Below are 16,341 nucleotides of genomic sequence, written 5' to 3'. Positions count from 1 at the left end.
AGGCCGGCCTTCTAGAGCAGGGGAAGGGGAAGCGCGACTGGAGGCCTACTGCGCAGGCGTAACGCTCAGCGCCGCATTGCGATTGGTCCGCACGGGGAGAAGCTGTGCGCATGCGCCTAGCTGTCCGAACACTTGGAAAGACCGCAGGCTGAGTTGCTTGCAAGTTTCTGCGGGTTGATGGTAACGCGTTCCGCTAAGCGAGCTCAAAAGCTGTCCAAGGAGGGACCGGTGGGGCCACTTTGCCTGGCGGTTGTGGCCGGTGCTGCCGCTCTGTCGATGGCGGGAACCTGTAACGACACCTCACAAAGCGTGGCCCCAGCACCGCAGTTTGTTCTTCTGTTTTAGGCCACTATTTACTAGGTACTAAGCTTTCCGGGTTCTCTGGCTGTAGTCCACTTCCAGTATTTCCGTAGGTCCAGCCGGGGCATCTGGCTTCCCAGATTCGGAGTGGACTTCCGTCTTTACAAATTGCTGGCGCTTTCCCACCCAGCCCCTGTTTGCAGGACTAGTAGTCATTCCGCGCTCTCTTTCCCAAATCGCTTTTATATTGTGCAATTCTGTGTCCTAGATGCTGTACGAGGGCTGCGGACAGTCTCCTGCTATTATGGCTTCCGTGCTTGAGAGCAGGATGCTGGCAAAAAGAGTTCGTGCTTCACAGACTTTCTGTGAGAGTATTCCTAAGCAGGATTTTAAGAGTTGTGGGAGGAGTACGGTGAGGGGCTGAGTGTAACTAGGTGTTTTGACTCTACCAAATGTAAGATAAATTGGAAATAAATTATTGGCTGTATGCAAAACATAACATATGCCTATTTCAAAGTTTTGAGTTACATGTTCATTTAACAGGTATTTATTGAGCACTTGCCACTTGGACTGTGCTATTAAAGGAGCTCTGGGGGATATGAAAAGTATAGGAAGTGGTCACTGTCTAGTTGGGGAGATGACATATTACTGGTCATTTAAATAATAAATAATATCTGATGTAATGCAAGAGCAAGAGAAAATATGGGATGGAATAGCTAAGGAAGGACTTCACGTAAGAAGTGTTACTTGAGCTGTGTCTTGAAGGATGAGTAGTAAAATTCAAATAGTGGAGGAGAAGGAATGATATTTCAGATGGTGAATACTTTGGGACCAAAGGTAATATTTTCAGTGGTTAAGCACCATTGACTTTGCATCTGGTCTGCCCCAGGTTGAATCCTGGCTCTGCCACTTGGGCAAGTCACTTAACTTGTGCCTCACTTTCCTCTTTTACCAATCTCATAGGGTTGTTATGAAGGTTAAATGAGCTAATATTTGTAAAGTATCTTAGAGGAAGCACCATGCTGCTTGTAGGTATAAAACAAAACCCAGCACGTTTTCAGAGGACAATGGTAGAGAGTACATACTAGGAAGTAAGTAAGGACGGGTGAATATGGTGGGGCCAGATTTGAACAAGCAAAAGGGTTTGGCCCTAATATTGTAGGCGATGAAGATATTATCTTTAGTGGAATAGGGATAAAGAATGAAATTACAAAGTTGTTTTAGGAAGTTTAACCCAGGAAGCAGTATTTATTGGGTGAACATGATCCAGGGTTCCCTTACTCATTAAGAATAGGTTAGGGCTTCCCTGGTGGCACAGTGGTTGAGAGTCCGCCTGCCGATGCAGGGGACACGGGTTCGTGCCCTGGTCCGGGAAGATCCCACATGCCACGGAGCGGCTGGGCCCGTGAGCCATGGCCGCTGAGCCTGCGCGTCTGGAGCCTGTGCTCCGCAACGGGAGAGGCCACGGCAGTGAGAGGCCCGTGTACCGCAAAAAAAAAAAAAAAAAGAAAAAAAAAGAATAGGTTAGTGTTCAGAAGTGCAGGTAGTAGTTGCCTTTTTTAAAAAAAAACATTTTTTTATTTATTTTTATTTTTGGCTGCATTGGGTCTTCATTGTTGCGCGTGGGCTTTCTCTGGTTGCGGCTAGCAGGGGCTACTCTTTGTTGCAGTGTGCGGGCTTCTCATTGTGGTGGCCTCTCTTGTTGCAGAGCATGGGCTCTAGGTGTGCGGGCTTCAGTAGTTGTGGCACGTGGGCTCAGTAATTGTGGCTTGCAGGCTGTAGAGCGCAGGCTCAGTAGTTGTGGCACACGGGCTTAGTTGCTTTGCGGCATGTGGGATCTTCCTGGACCAGGGCTCAAACCTGTGTCCCTTGCATTGGCAGGTGGATTCTTAACCACTGCGCCACCAGGGAGGTCCCAGTAGTTGCCTTTTAAGCTAGGACTCTTTGGGGGGATAAATATTGAAAATATCAATTCCACAATAAGGTAAAAAATGATTTCTACTTATTTCATATTTTAAAGGTCTTGAAGACATTGAAATTTATTGCTATTTCTAAAAGCCAATAATAAACATGGGTTGATTAAATACAAAGTTAATCATATCTGTTGGTGAAAGAAGCTTTGGAAAACACTATCAAAATCATGACGATCAGATACCTATGAAAACAACTGGGTGTATTTGAAAGACAGTCATTTAATGATGCACAATTAACATACAAAAAAGACATTGTACAGCACATTTATTTTTGCAATAGGTACAATGAAGTTTTCTTGTCCTCTTAATAAAAATTATATTTTATCATTTTGGGTGGCAAAAGCAACTTACACATATTGAATAACTCCAAAAATATAAGTGAAATTTCCCCCAAATCTCACTCCACAGAGTATTTTATTAGGGCATGGGGCCCATTTTGATATACCACATTTCCAGAAATCAGTGTTTCTACCTTACAAATATAATGTGAACTCTCAGACTCAGTGACAAGTTTTTGCTGGGAGCATATGTCTAAATAATCTTATGTGGATGTAATATCTTTTTATATCTCCCAGAAAGTTAGCATTAATTATGGCTATGAATTAGCAAAGCTTCTTTTCACTCTTTTTTTTTTTTTTTTTGGCTGTGTTGGGTCTTCGTTGCTGCACACGGGCTTTCTCTAGTTGCAGCGAGCAGGGGCTATTCTTCATTGCTGTGCGTGGGCTTCTCATTGCGGTGGCTTCTCTTGTTGTGGAGCACGGGCTCTAGGCGCGCAGGCTTCACTAGTTATGGCACCCAGGCTCAGTAGTTGTGGCTTGCGGGCTCTAGAGCACAGGCTCGGTAGTTGTGGCGCACAGGCTTAGTTGCTCTGCGGCATGTGGGATCTTCCCGGCCTAGGGCTCGAACCTGTGTCCCCTGCATTGGCAGGCGGATTCTTAACCACTGCACCACCAGGGAAGCCCTTCTTTTCACTCTTACCTACTGGATATGCCTAATTAATAGTTACCTTTTTTAAAAAATAGCTACTCTTCTCTAGATAATGATCACCAGGAGCATTAGCTTCCAATTCAGAGGAGAATGATTTGGCAAACTATTATCTAGACATCAACCAATCAGAAACAAAATACTGTACAATGAGGATTACTATTCACACTGGACAATGATAATTGGTATTCATAATGATGACCTTCGATTAGCCAACTAAGATTAAATCCTTCTCGAGTTTTAATACTGAATCGTATAATCTAGGGTTTTAGAAATGGGTGACCCACATATATGCTAAAAGAGTTAGCTGTATATATATCTGCTAACTCAGCTTAAAAAGCTTCCTAACTAGAAGACCCCATTTTCCCAGCCATTTTGAGTAACTTGGACTTGGCTGAGCAGTCACATTCCGATTTGCTTACAGATCTATCACCGATGCACTGAATTGTTTTCCTCATAGTGGGAATGGATTTCGTCATACTTGTCTCTTCTGCAGCTCAGCCTCACACACAAATAAGATGGTAACTCACGTGTGCTGCTGGAATCCCTGACCTTGATGGCGTTAGCAAATAACGCATACGTCGGTGCTATTGGTATGTGTCAATATTACCTTAACTTATGAAATATGTGGGAGGAGGGATAAAGTCTTAAAAGCAAACATAAACGGGCACATTTTATTATATGTAAATTGTACCTCAGCAGAGTTGATTTCAAACAGATTCTGAACCTGCAAATCACTTTCGGCAGAGGGAACACTGGTCTTGACCAAGATGTGTGATGCTTATTAAGCCTTGGGAAGCTGCCCCCAACACTGTAAGAAAGTTCTGTTCATTTATCATCTTCCAAGCATAACCTAGGCTTCTGGCAAATTAGACCCAACCACTTTGTTCTACATTCAGTTGCAGAGGGGTGAACGCTCCTAGGGGTTTATAATTCCTTTTGAAACTCCACCATTCTGGAAGGATTTATGATTATATGGAGGGCTCAGGAATGCAACACACTGTGAGGTTTATGCTATGTCCCACGATCCCTCCACCTGGACCTGTAATGGTTAGCCCCGGAAACAAAGTCCCCTTTTGCTGAAGCTGCCACCACCAGCTTCCCCCTTCTTCTACCCCATGTTCGGCCCTCTCCCGTGGCGGGCCTTCCCCATTGGCTAGACAAACACAACCGACTGCAGCAGCCAATGGGAGCCACTCTCCTGAACATTCAGAGGATGGGTGCTCGTGGTGTGATAAGGGAAGGTTGGCGCCTGGCACGCGCCCCCCTACATCTGACAAGTCTGTGACAGAAACACTAACTCCCCCTACACACGGACACCCGTGCCCCTGCCTACCTCTCGCAGCTGCGCGGTCCCCCATAAACCACAGCGTGTCTTGGCAGCGCCCTCCCCGGCTCCTTGGGGCGCGCGAGCGCACCTGCTTTCTCAATAAGACAGAGCATCGCTTTATCCTAAGGCTTGGGAGGGGGCTGCGGAGGCGCGGCGCAGCTGCCGGCCGCTTGGTGAAGGAGGTATCTCCGCCCCACCCCCCACCCCCGCCGAGTAGTGTCGCTCCGAGGCCGAGGTGCTCCAGAGATGCCTGAGGGTGCAGCTCTCTTTGTCCTCCCCAGCTGTGCCCGCTGACCTCGTGCGCTCCGAGAAAGTGGGGGTGGGGAGCCCGAAACCTATAAACCTATAAAATAAATGGGGGCAAGGAGAAAGGAAGACCATCCTGGGGTGGTGTGTGCGGCTCTCCCCACCCACCCTTTCCTCCCTAGGCTTCCTCCCTCCGGTGTGTCCCTGGAGTCCAGGCAGGGGAGGGTCTAGGCAAAGGTGCGGTGGCGGCCGCAGCGGCCTGGGGAGCGCGGTAGGATCGCACGCCCGAGCGTCCCGTCCCAGCGCACAGGCGCAAGGAGAACGCTTGCCCACTCTCCTCCATCTCTCCTCCCCTCCCTGGCTTTTGTGTCGCTGTCTCAGAGCTGCTAGGAGGGTGCGCTGGAGGAGGGGGGGCCTGGGGTGAGAGGCACCCCCTTCACGCGCGCGCGCGCACACGTTGCTGGCGCACGCACACACGCGCGGATACAGACACGCACACACACACACACACATATACACACGCACAAAGCTCGCTCGCCTCGAGCGCACTAACGTGGCCGTTTTCTTTGTGTGTAGCCCTCGAGGGGGGTTGGGGCCCGGGTCCGGTCCGGGGGAGATGGCGCAGCCCATCCTGGGCCATGGGAACTTGCAGCCCGCCTCGGCCGCTGGCCTGGCGTCCCTGGAGCTGGACTCGTCGCTGGACCAGTACGTGCAGATTCGCATCTTCAAAATCATCGTGATTGGGGACTCCAATGTGGGCAAGACCTGCCTGACCTTCCGCTTCTGCGGGGGGACCTTCCCGGACAAGACTGAGGCCACCATCGGCGTGGACTTCAGGGAGAAGACCGTGGAAATCGAGGGCGAGAAGATCAAGGTGATCCAGACGGTCAGGTCCGGGAAGGGAGGGATCTGGGAGGGGGCCTTGCCAGAGGCGTTGCTCTAGTGGTTGTAAATGTCCAGCGCGTGGCTGTGTCGCCGCTTGCTGAGCCCAAGACCCTCGGCACGTCCTTATCCCCTTCGCCTCTCTCAGTGGCCCAGTACCCACCTCACCCGTTTTCTGAGGGCAGGCGGGAGTGGCTGCATTCATGCCCTTTGCCCCTGCCTGACAGCTCCCACTAGGAAAAGCCTGTTTGATCCTATCCTTGACCCTGAGCCGGGAGCAGCGGCACCTGTGGGCAGAGGGCGGTATGAGGGATCTCCGTCCTGGTCTGTGGGATGGATCCCAAAGCGCTTTACACATCTTGAGGTTCCTTCTACCTCGTGGGTGCCAGTAGGTTGCAAAAACCTGCTTTGGCTAAGCCCCCAGGCCTTGCTGGGGTGGGGGGAGATGGAACTCCATAGAGAATGAAAGCTGCTTTATTTTAAATTACAAGTTATAATTAAGTTTAAGGCTGATTTGGAATAGGAGTAGTGTGGGGTGCTTCTGGCACAAAGCCATGAGCCCTTTTAAAGAAATTGAGACAGGGTTACCTGCCAACACTTCATAATAGATTAAACTAGTTCTTTTGGAAAGTACCCCTTAAATGATATCTTCTTTATTTGTCTGGGTACCTAATGCCCATTACTCATTCTGTGGGTATTGTCTTCAGCAGGCCTTTGTAAAAATGCAGAGCAACTTATCTGAGGGCTGAGGGAAGTGTCTTGGTGCCCCCCTCTCTTTAGTTTGTCAAGTAGGCTAAGTACAGATATTCTTGTCTGACCATTTGTGCTCACTTTTGGTTCAGAAAAGGTAGAAACTCGATAGGACAGTAATATTTCAATGTGCCGAGGATGGAGGGAGGGAGGACATGGCAAGGGCAGCTTCATGTGTCAGAGGAGCAGAGGGGGCAGGGTTATGGGCAGAAAAGCCACCTCAGAAGGCACTGGGTACTAAAGACCAACTTCTTTAGACCCACAGCTGGCCTTTTCTTAATTCTTTTTGTCTTTTAATTAATTAATTTTTGGCTGAGTTGAGGCTTCGTTGCTGCGTGCGGGCTTTCTCTAGTTGTGGCGAGCGGGGGCTACTCTTCCTTCAGTGCACAGGCTTCTCGTTGTGGTGGCCTCTCTTGTTGTGGAGCACCAGCTCTAGGTGCGTGGGCTTCAGTAGTTGTGGCACGTGGGCTCAGTAGTTGTGGCTCGCGGCCTCTAGAGCACAGGCTCAGCAGTTGTGGCGCATTTGGCTTAGTTGCTCTGCAGCACGTGGGATCCTCCCAGACCAGGGCTCGAACTCATGTACCCTGCATTGGCAGGTGAACTCTTAACCACTGTGCCACCAGGGAAGTCCCACAGCTGGCCTTTTCTTGAGCCTATGGTCGGACACTGTCGGGTGAAGGCAACCCTCCCTCCTGCTGGGTAAACAGCCCCAGTGACCACAGGGCCTCTCTTCTGAGTGATGTGGAGAGAAGGACTGAGTAACTGAGGAGAATGATGAAATGCTCTAAACTGTACAAGGTTCCTGACTCCTTCATTATTAAAATGAATGTGTTTTAAAATGGCTTCAGAGACCAGGCCAAGGCACTAGATGTCAGGAAGATGGGCAGCTCAGTATTGGTAAGGGAGGCTCTTGAAAACAACTGAGACCCAGGATCAGGAAGACAGGGCACTGTTTGGAAATAATGATCTTTTTTGCCCCTCGCATTTTGGAGGGAATTGCTACATTTGCTTTTAAAAGTCAAAGTAGGTCTCTGTCTCCATCCTTTCCTAGGGCTCTTATGTCAATATCTGCTTGGCTAGGACTTCTTTAATGTAACATTGTAAGACTCTGGCATTTCTAAAACATGCCTTTTAAAATGCCAACTAGAAATGTACTTATGGATGTGCTCTTAAACCCTCAAAACCTTTTGAATTTAATGCTATTGCTTGTTTAAAATCGTGTCACATTGAGCCAACGAGTCCTCTGGATTTAAGAGAGGGGGAAATAAGTCCCCTTGAAATTTAGATGGAGGAAAAGGAAGCGTTTGGGAGTCTAGGGAAGGAGAACAGGGGGAGAGGAGAGGAGGAAGCCAGAAAGTGGGAGGTGAAAACGAGTGGAAGAGGGTCACTACCCAATGGCCTTGGGGAAATTTTGCAAAGATTCCTTCCCTTCTAACACCCAGTACTTGATCAAACTGGATTTTACAGTCTCTGCCAAAGATTCCGGACTTTTTCCCAGAGGGCAGAGCCAGTGACAATGTGACTCACTAGAAACAGAGCCCAGCACAGCACCACGTGCAGATAAGTGCTTAACACAGGCTTTTTTGGGAAGATGATATTTTCAAGAGGGCAAAACCTTGTGACACTGCTCATGGAGGAGCCCTCTGAGTGCAGATTCTGAAGGAGCTCAGGGTGGGGTGTGGGAGCAGCGGGATGGGGACCCTGCCTCTGGCAAAGCTGCTGCAAGCTCAGGGCCCAAGCCAGCAGGCGAGACCAGCATGTCCTTGGGGAGATGGCAGAGAATGGCAGCTAGCAAATGAGCTCCATAGGAGATGATTTTGCCCCATACTCCGGCTGGCCTGAAGTTTCTCAAGGAACAGGTACCAAAATCACACTAGGAGGTGACTGCCTTTGGGGAAGAGAGAAAAGTCCCCAGGCTGAGGTGGCCCTAGACCACAGCCAGCAAGAGAAGGCTGTCAGGCTCTAAAATGCCAGTGCTCACAGGAGAGTGGCAGAGAGGTCTCAGCAAGCTCTTCTCTCAGTTCAAGAGTAGGGTGTGGCCTCTCCGGGGCTGCCCCCCTGTGTCCCAGGGTAGCACATACTGTCAACCCCTGCAGGGGGACGACTAATTTAGCGTATTTGGGGCTACTGTCTTAATTACCAGGGCCATCCCTAGGGCCTTGAAGCCCCATTTGGTGTCTCCAATCAATGTGTCCCCCATGCCCTCACAAGATTTATAATCCAGTATTTCCTGGTTCACAAGAACATCAAGAAAAGCCTACAATAATCATAATAACAACAACAAGTTCTATTTATTGAAGAAACAAAGAGCACAGGCTAGGCGCTTCCCATGCACTATCTTATTTGGTCTTCTCAGCAACCCTATGAAATTAGGACTATTATTACCATTCTTGTTTTAGAGATAAGGAGACCAAAGTTAGAGAGATTAAATAATTTGCCCCAAGGCACGTGGATCTGAGCTTCAGTCTTTGACTCTTGAGCCCAAGCACTTTGCCATCTCACTATCCTGCCTTCCCCGTGACAGGGCCAGGATTTCAACCTAGATTCCGAGCTCATGCTCTTTCCTACTGCTCTCTCCTCTAGCGGGGCAGTATCTGGCTGGGGGGCATTGTGTTCAGGGGGAGGTGGCATGCCGGGCAACCAGCCTTATGGTCTCTTCTAGGCCAGGGGTCCAGGGTTTCAGCCCCAGAACCCAGGAGCCTTCAAGATGTCACCTTTGGCTGCACCCCAGACGTCGAGCCGAGTACCTGGGTTTTACTTTTTGCACCTTGACTATCTCACCTTGGGTATGAGAATCAGAGGATGTTCAGAGATGGAAGAGACCTTAGGGCATCTCTAATCTGACTTCCTTGTCTTACAGAGAGGAAACTGAGGCTCAGAGAGGGAACGTGTTTGCTTAAGATCACCCAGGGCCCGGCCTACAACTCAGGTCTCCTAATTCCCTTTTTGCTGCTCTTTCCACACACCATGCTGCCTGGCTTAGAAGAGCATGTAAATCCCCACTCTGGGCCAGCCCCATCGTCCATCCAACCCACAAAGTTACCTGTGACAGGGACACGGTGAGACATCATATGGGAAAGCTGACAGTCCTCCCTGACATCAGCCTAGGAAGGATGGAGGCCTCCCCCAATCCCCAAAGGCAGGGTGGAGCTTCCCTTAATGACCATTAAGTGTCTGTCACCTTACAGGTTTAGCTAAATCATATTGCACCTGTCTCAGTCTAAAAGCATTGGAAAATGCCGACTGGGGCGTGTGTTTGGGGGTGGGCAGGTAGTAGAGGGGAGGCTTAGTTCTAATTTTTGAGCCATTCCTTGTAAATTTTCATGCAAGCACCCCCTGCTATCCAGTTGGGTTCCTCCTATAGCCTGGGCAACCCTCTGCCCCAGCACTCCAGAACAGGCATGCTCGCTGCAGAACGGCCGAGGCTGTGGGCAGGTGCTGTTCAGGATCGTGGATTTCTCTTCCTCCACTGATCACTTGGAAAAACACCTTCGTGTGCTACATTACCGAGTGGCTGAGCTAAGCGTTCCCTCGGAAGCTGCCCGCAGTCAGAATGACGTCATGTCTTCCTTAGGGCTTCTGAGCTTCCATCTTCTGCCAGTTAGCTGAATGGTTAATTATCCAGCAGTTTTGTCGTTTCTCTGTCTCCCTTGCTGCCTCTCTTGCTGTGGGTGAGTTTCTCTTTGTTGTCATCCTTTGCCATTCTCTGTGTCAGCCTGGTGTGTGAACGTGGTGTATCTTAGACGCAGATGGGGCAGCCAGCTAGCTGAAGAAGGATTTATCTTAAACTTTTCCCGTCATCCACTCGGGCATCCTCCAAAGGTTACAGATGTATTTTCTCTCTCTTTCCACTTCTACCCCCCCTCCACCAGCCTCCAACAAAAGGACATTCATGCCTCATCTGTAGAAAGACGCCAGATATGTTCCCTAGGGATAAGAAATACCCATGTCAGCTAAGAGCACGTGGAGGGGTGAGGAACTTGCTGAAGCTTGCTCAGGCAGTGGTAGCCCCAGGAAAATGGTTTACAAGGCTAGATTTATCTTTGGCAGCTCCCCACCCTGTGCCCCTTGACTCTCCAGAGTCCCTGTCACTTTGGGCCTGCCCCCAGCCACCCATGGCTTGTTGCTGGCCTTCCTCTCTCTTCCCCCTCCCCACTGACTGCATTTGCCTTGGCTCGATCTCATCCTCAAGAAGCCAAGCTTGGACTTCCCTGGCGGGCCAGTGGTTGAGACTCCGCGCTTCCAATGCAGGGGACACAGGTTCAATCCCTGGTCGGGGCAGTAGGATCCCATATGCTGTGTGGCACAGCCAAGAAAAGAAGCCAAGCTTTCTGCGCTTTCCAGGACGAGAACCAACGGATCCAAGGAGCAGTGCTACCAGGACACGGCTCATGGGCCCTCTGAGACAATGGCAACAGCTAATATTTGCAGAGCACTTTATATTGTGCAAAAGCTCTTCCTCGCATGTTATTTCATTTGGCTGGTCATTGACTCAGCTAGAAAGCTGAGGGGCTAGAACCCGGCTTTCCCAATTCCACATCTACTGCTGCGTTTCCAACAGCGCCAGCCCAATTAGCTGTCTGGCCAGACCTGATGGTGGCAGTCTCAGGCCAGGGGCGAAGGGGCAGTGTATTAGGCACTGTGTCCTGTACTTACAAGGAATGCTAATCCTCACAGCATCCCTACCAGATTGCTGTGTTTATCCTTAGTTTCCAGAGGAGGACACTGAAGATAAAGTAACTTGACTGAGGACACCTAACTAGTGGGACATGATTGGGTTGAGATTTGCACCCTAGTTGGTTTGACTCCACTATACCCCACTGGCCCTTGGAGAGAAAAGAGGATCCTGGGGGCATGTGTGGGGCTAAGGGGCAGGCGTCAGGTGCAGTGCCCACAGGAAGGGAGGACTGGGTGAGGGAGTGCCAGCTGCCAAAGGGAGAGGAGATGCTTTCATTGTCCGACAGAGGCCAGGGGCTTATGAGGATGCTGAGAAGGACAGGGACACGAAACCCAGAAACAAAATGAAGTCAGTCATGTTCCAGCGAGCCTGACTGCCGTGCTATCCCTTTTTGATGGCTCTTGAGGCCACAGCATTGGCTCTTCTGATTCTCTGCTGTGAGCAGCCTGCTTCCTGGCTCCCCTCTCACCACAGACAGGGGTGCAAAGAACTTGGGGTGGGGTTTCTAAAGAACTGGAATGAGAGCAGTAGTTGAAATTCCGAGCCTCTGAATAAAAGCTCCAAGACTCCCCAGGCACTGGAAAGGCAAAGGAGGTCTCCAGCAGAGAGGGCCCTCCCTGCAGTTCTGGCAGCTGGGGTGGCGTGCACAATTCTGAAGCCATAGAAAAGCCAAACAGCCAAACTACTCAGCCCCAAACACCTCATACACTCCCACCCACGTTCCTGCTAGTGGCAGGTATTTTTAGAGCCCTGAGCTCATGGTGTTAAAGCATCTGCCGCATGCCTGAGGGCTGGTAGGCATTCAGCCTTACTCAGAGGCAAGAGTTACGACTAGACTACCGGAGGGTGGGGGTGGGAGCCAAGTGGTAATGATATTCTCGCAGTATACCTGCCCTCTTCCCACTGACCTCCATTCCTTTCCTGGCCTGCTCTCCTCTTTCTTCCTGCTCAGAGCACCAGAGAGGTGGAAGAAATGAAAATCTCTTTTGTCTCTGCTTGCCGAAGCAAATCAGCCTTTGAAGACTTATGTTTTTCTGGGTAACCAAAGTCGAATGTTGTCTCCGAAATCACCTTGGCAGATACCTAGGATGCCAGACAGTAGTTTTGCTGGCTCAGGCCAATACTGCTTTTTGATCACAACGACGATATTGATGACAAGCATGATGACGAGTGATCTGATGCAGAAAAAGACTGCTTACAGTCTAGCTGGAGGGATGCCAAGAACACTGATGAAACGACTAGAGAACAAATAAATATATTCTAAATGGTGTGGTGCAGACTCAAAGTGCGATAGGAATGCCTAAGGAAAGAGAATTGAAGAAAAGTTGGAGAAGGTTTTAGGAAGAAGGTGCAGTGTGAGCCGAGCCTGGAAGAATGGGTGAGATTTGGATAGAGCAATGAGGGGGCAACCACTTCTGCAGGGGAAGCTGGACTAGCAGGACCAAAGGGACAGAGGAGAGAATGAAGCAGGTGCAGCTGAGTAGTTGGAAACCAGGTTGGGTGGGGTCCGATTATGGCAGACAAATGTTTCCATTTTGATGCCACATGCAGTAGAGGGCTATCGGAATTGGCTGAAGCAGAGAATAACGTGCTGATACAAGCAGGGATTTAGGAAGGCTAGTTTGAAAGCAGTATGCAAGAGGCACTGGAGTGGAGACGTCTAGAGTCCAAAAGACTTTGCTGTAATCCGGGAGTGAGGAGAGGAGAGTCTGACCAAGAGACATGGAAATCTAAATAGGAGAAGGAGATGAATTCGAATGTCGTGCCAAAGGAACATGGCGGCCATCTCCATTGAGGAGATGAAGGGAAGCCTGGACAATGAAAACTGATGTTCACAATGATGACTCTGGGGCCCTGTAAGATCTTCATTCGGCAAAGAGATTCAATTATATTTACTAGATTATACTTACTGACTGCTAACTCCAAATAAAGGCTATACTTCGCTTTAAGAACCATAGTAGTCAATTAGTGACCATAATCGCATTTTCTTTCATAACTGAGAATTGTATAAGGCCTTGGGGCCGTCGTTCTCAGCATGATTTCTCTTGTCCAAGACTTTGGATGTATAACAGGAAATAGATTGGGCTGAATGTGTTTAGACTCCAGAGTATCCCCTGGGAGTTGTATCTTTACATATGTTATTCATTATCCCAAAAGCTGAGATGCAGAAGAAAAATCCAGTGAGCTAAATTACCTTTTACATAACAAAGAAGTGAACTTAAAATCAATTGAGCCACATGGTGAGATTTTAACACTAACTTTGTTTGCTTTAAAAAGTCATGAAAAAAAAAACCAAACAAAACAAAAAAAAACAAAGTGATGTATGCATGAAGTAGAAAATTTGGAAAATACAAAAAAAAAGAAGAAAGTAAATATCACCTAAGTTCCACTGTTCATAAATAACCATTAATGTCCTCGCATATACACTTCCAGTCTTTCCTATGCATTTGTCTATGTTTAATTTTTTTAAAAAAAATTGGGACCATAGCATATGAAAAATTTTGTTTCCTACTTTTTTCACTTACTTATATTTTATGAGCATTTTCTACACCATTTATTCTATGAAGAGGTTATTTTAATGGCTGCATAATAGCCCATTGTATAGATATATATTGGGTTGGCCAAAAAGTTCATTCAGGTTTTTCATAACTTCGTATGGAAAACCCCAAACGAAATTTTTTGCCAACCCAATACATACATTTTAGCTGCTCCTCTCCTAGGAGGTTGTTTCCTGTTTTTTTTGCGGTATCCGGGGCTCTCACTGTTGTGGCCTCTCCCGTTGCGGAACACAGGCTCCGGATGCGCAGGCTCAGCGGCCATGGCTCACGGGCCCAGCCGCTCCACGGCATGTGGGATCTTCCCGGACCGGGGCACGAACCCGTGTCCCCTGCACCGGCAGGTGGACTCTCAACCACTGCGCCACCAGGGAAGTCCTGTTTTTTTTTTTTTTTAAGTGATTAAGATCTTTGCGCAGAATTTTGACCACATATCTCTTTCTTTTCTTTTTTTGCTCCCCCCCGTTTTATTGAGATATAATTGACGCACATCACTGTATAAGGTTAAGGTGTGCAGCATAATGGTTTGAGTTACCTATATTGTGAAATAATTACCACAGTAAGTTTAGTGAGCACGCATCATATCATACAGATACAATAAAAAGAAAAAGCAAAAAAAAGAAAAAGTTTTTCCTTGTGATGAGAATTCTTACGATTTATTCTCTTAACAACTTTCATATATATTATACAGCAGTGGTAACTATGGTCATCATGCTGTATATTATATCCCAAGTACTTATTTACGTTATCTGCTATTTCTTTTGTATAGATTTCTGGAAGTGGGATTCTAGGCTCTAAGAGTTTTGTACATTTTTAAGGTTTTTGACAATATTGCCACATTGCCCTCCAGGAAAGTTGACCAATTTACATTCCAGTTTTTCAACTAAAAACCTTAAGAAAGACTTAATAAACCCTGAAAGAAACTTCTCTCTATATGTTGATAAGTCCATTCTGCCAATTTGTCAAAGAACCACTTCCTGTGTCAGGGCTTGTCACCTCATTTTTATAATGTCACAGAACCATGTTTTCTCCTATCTGTTCATGTTTCGCTTTCTGACTCCAAATACGGGTCTTTGTATCTTCCAGGTTCAGGTGTGGGACACCGCCGGTCAGGAACGCTTCCGAAAAAGCATGGTCGAGCATTACTACCGCAATGTGCATGCCGTGGTCTTTGTCTATGACGTCACCAAGATGACATCCTTCACCAACCTCAAAATGTGGATCCAAGAATGCAATGGGCATGCCGTGCCTCCACTAGTCCCGAAAGTGCTTGTGGGCAACAAGTGTGACTTGAGGGAACAGATCCAGGTGCCCTCCAACTTAGCCCTGAAATTTGCCGATGCCCATAACATGCTCTTATTTGAGACATCGGCCAAGGACCCCAAAGAGAGCCAGAACGTGGAGTCAATTTTCATGTGCCTGGCTTGCCGATTGAAGGCTCAGAAATCCCTGCTCTATCGTGATGCTGAGAGGCAGCAGGGGAAGGTGCAGAAACTGGAGTTCCCACAGGAAGCTAACAGTAAAACTTCCTGTCCCTGTTGAAACCAAATGGTGTAAATACAAGAGCAATTATCACTGGAGGTTTTTTTCTTTCCCTTTTTTCCGTGCCTGTGTAACACTGACACCTGCTTGTTTCCATACAAATTGATATTAAAATAAAATTTGTATAGATTATCATATGCCTTCATGTCTTGCTTTCCTCCAAGAAGACATTTCTGATTGTGATGAGTAGAAGAGGCAGCTCGCCCTGCTAGAGAGGCACACTCCCTACCAGCCTTCTACGCTGCCTGAAATGCTCATCCTTTGAGTCACTTCTTCAGGACTAATTCATTCTCTCACATGATGTCATCAGTGGGCAAAAACACCTGGAGGGGGTGGAATACAGGACAGATATGTGGTTCTAGAGAGCCAGTGCAGGCAGAGGGATAGAGAAGTTTTGAAAGGAGACATTGACTCATCATTATTTCCTAGGGTCCTTGGATGTCGAGAGTAGGCTGCTCTCTTCTTATTTCCCAAAATTTAAACATAAAAATATAGGTTGCCCAACAGGCCCAGTTCCTTCCAATGCTGTTAGCTCCTGCTTCCCCATTTTTCACCAAGCAGCCCTTGATACCAGAAGTATTTCTTTCCCCCTGCCCTTTCTTGAAGAGGGCAGGGTTCAAGCTAACATAGGTGTATGATGCCCCCAGATCTTTGTTGGAAGAAATGTAACAGGAGGATTCATCCCCTACGTTCCAAGACCCTCTGATTTAGTTGTGAGAACAATGTACACACTGAAACTACTTGGGAACAAAAATTAGACAAGAATATTACCAAGTGCAAGACTGTGCTATGGAAATTGAGAGCATCATATACTCAACATCAGGGAGGAGTCACCAAAAACGTCATTGAACTTATTTTGGTTGTTGAATAAAGTGTAATATTTGGATTGGTAAAGAGGAGGGGAGTGGGCAAAAGTAGGGAGGCAGGAATGACCCTGGGGCTTGAGCAAGAGCACAGCTAGGAGTCTGGCCCACTGACAGCTGAGCAGCCCACACCTCAGGCAGGACAGTTTATTGCTTTCTGAGCCAGTGGGAACTTCTGGTGGCTCTCCCGCAGAAGTCCTGTAGGTATTTCTTGTACATCTGGCCCTATGGATGTGAA

The 16,341-nt window shown here is 48.0% G+C and overlaps 1 protein-coding gene across 1 annotated transcript; it reads left to right on the top strand.

Moving 5' to 3' along the window:
• Positions 1 to 5,315: 5,315 nt before the first annotated feature.
• On the top strand, positions 5,316 to 15,317 carry RAB33A (RAB33A, member RAS oncogene family). Its single transcript, XM_060138757.1, has 2 exons — positions 5,316 to 5,707; positions 14,785 to 15,317. Exons 1-2 carry the CDS (start codon positions 5,450 to 5,452, stop codon positions 15,238 to 15,240), a joined length of 714 nt encoding a protein of 237 aa, XP_059994740.1. The 5' UTR covers positions 5,316 to 5,449; the 3' UTR covers positions 15,241 to 15,317.
• Positions 15,318 to 16,341: the final 1,024 nt, after the last annotated feature.

The sequence above is a fragment of the Lagenorhynchus albirostris genome, chromosome X (assembly GCF_949774975.1).
Source record: "Lagenorhynchus albirostris chromosome X, mLagAlb1.1, whole genome shotgun sequence".
NCBI classification, from domain to species: domain Eukaryota; kingdom Metazoa; phylum Chordata; class Mammalia; order Artiodactyla; family Delphinidae; genus Lagenorhynchus; species Lagenorhynchus albirostris.
This window is presented reverse-complemented; position numbering and strand designations above follow the sequence as displayed.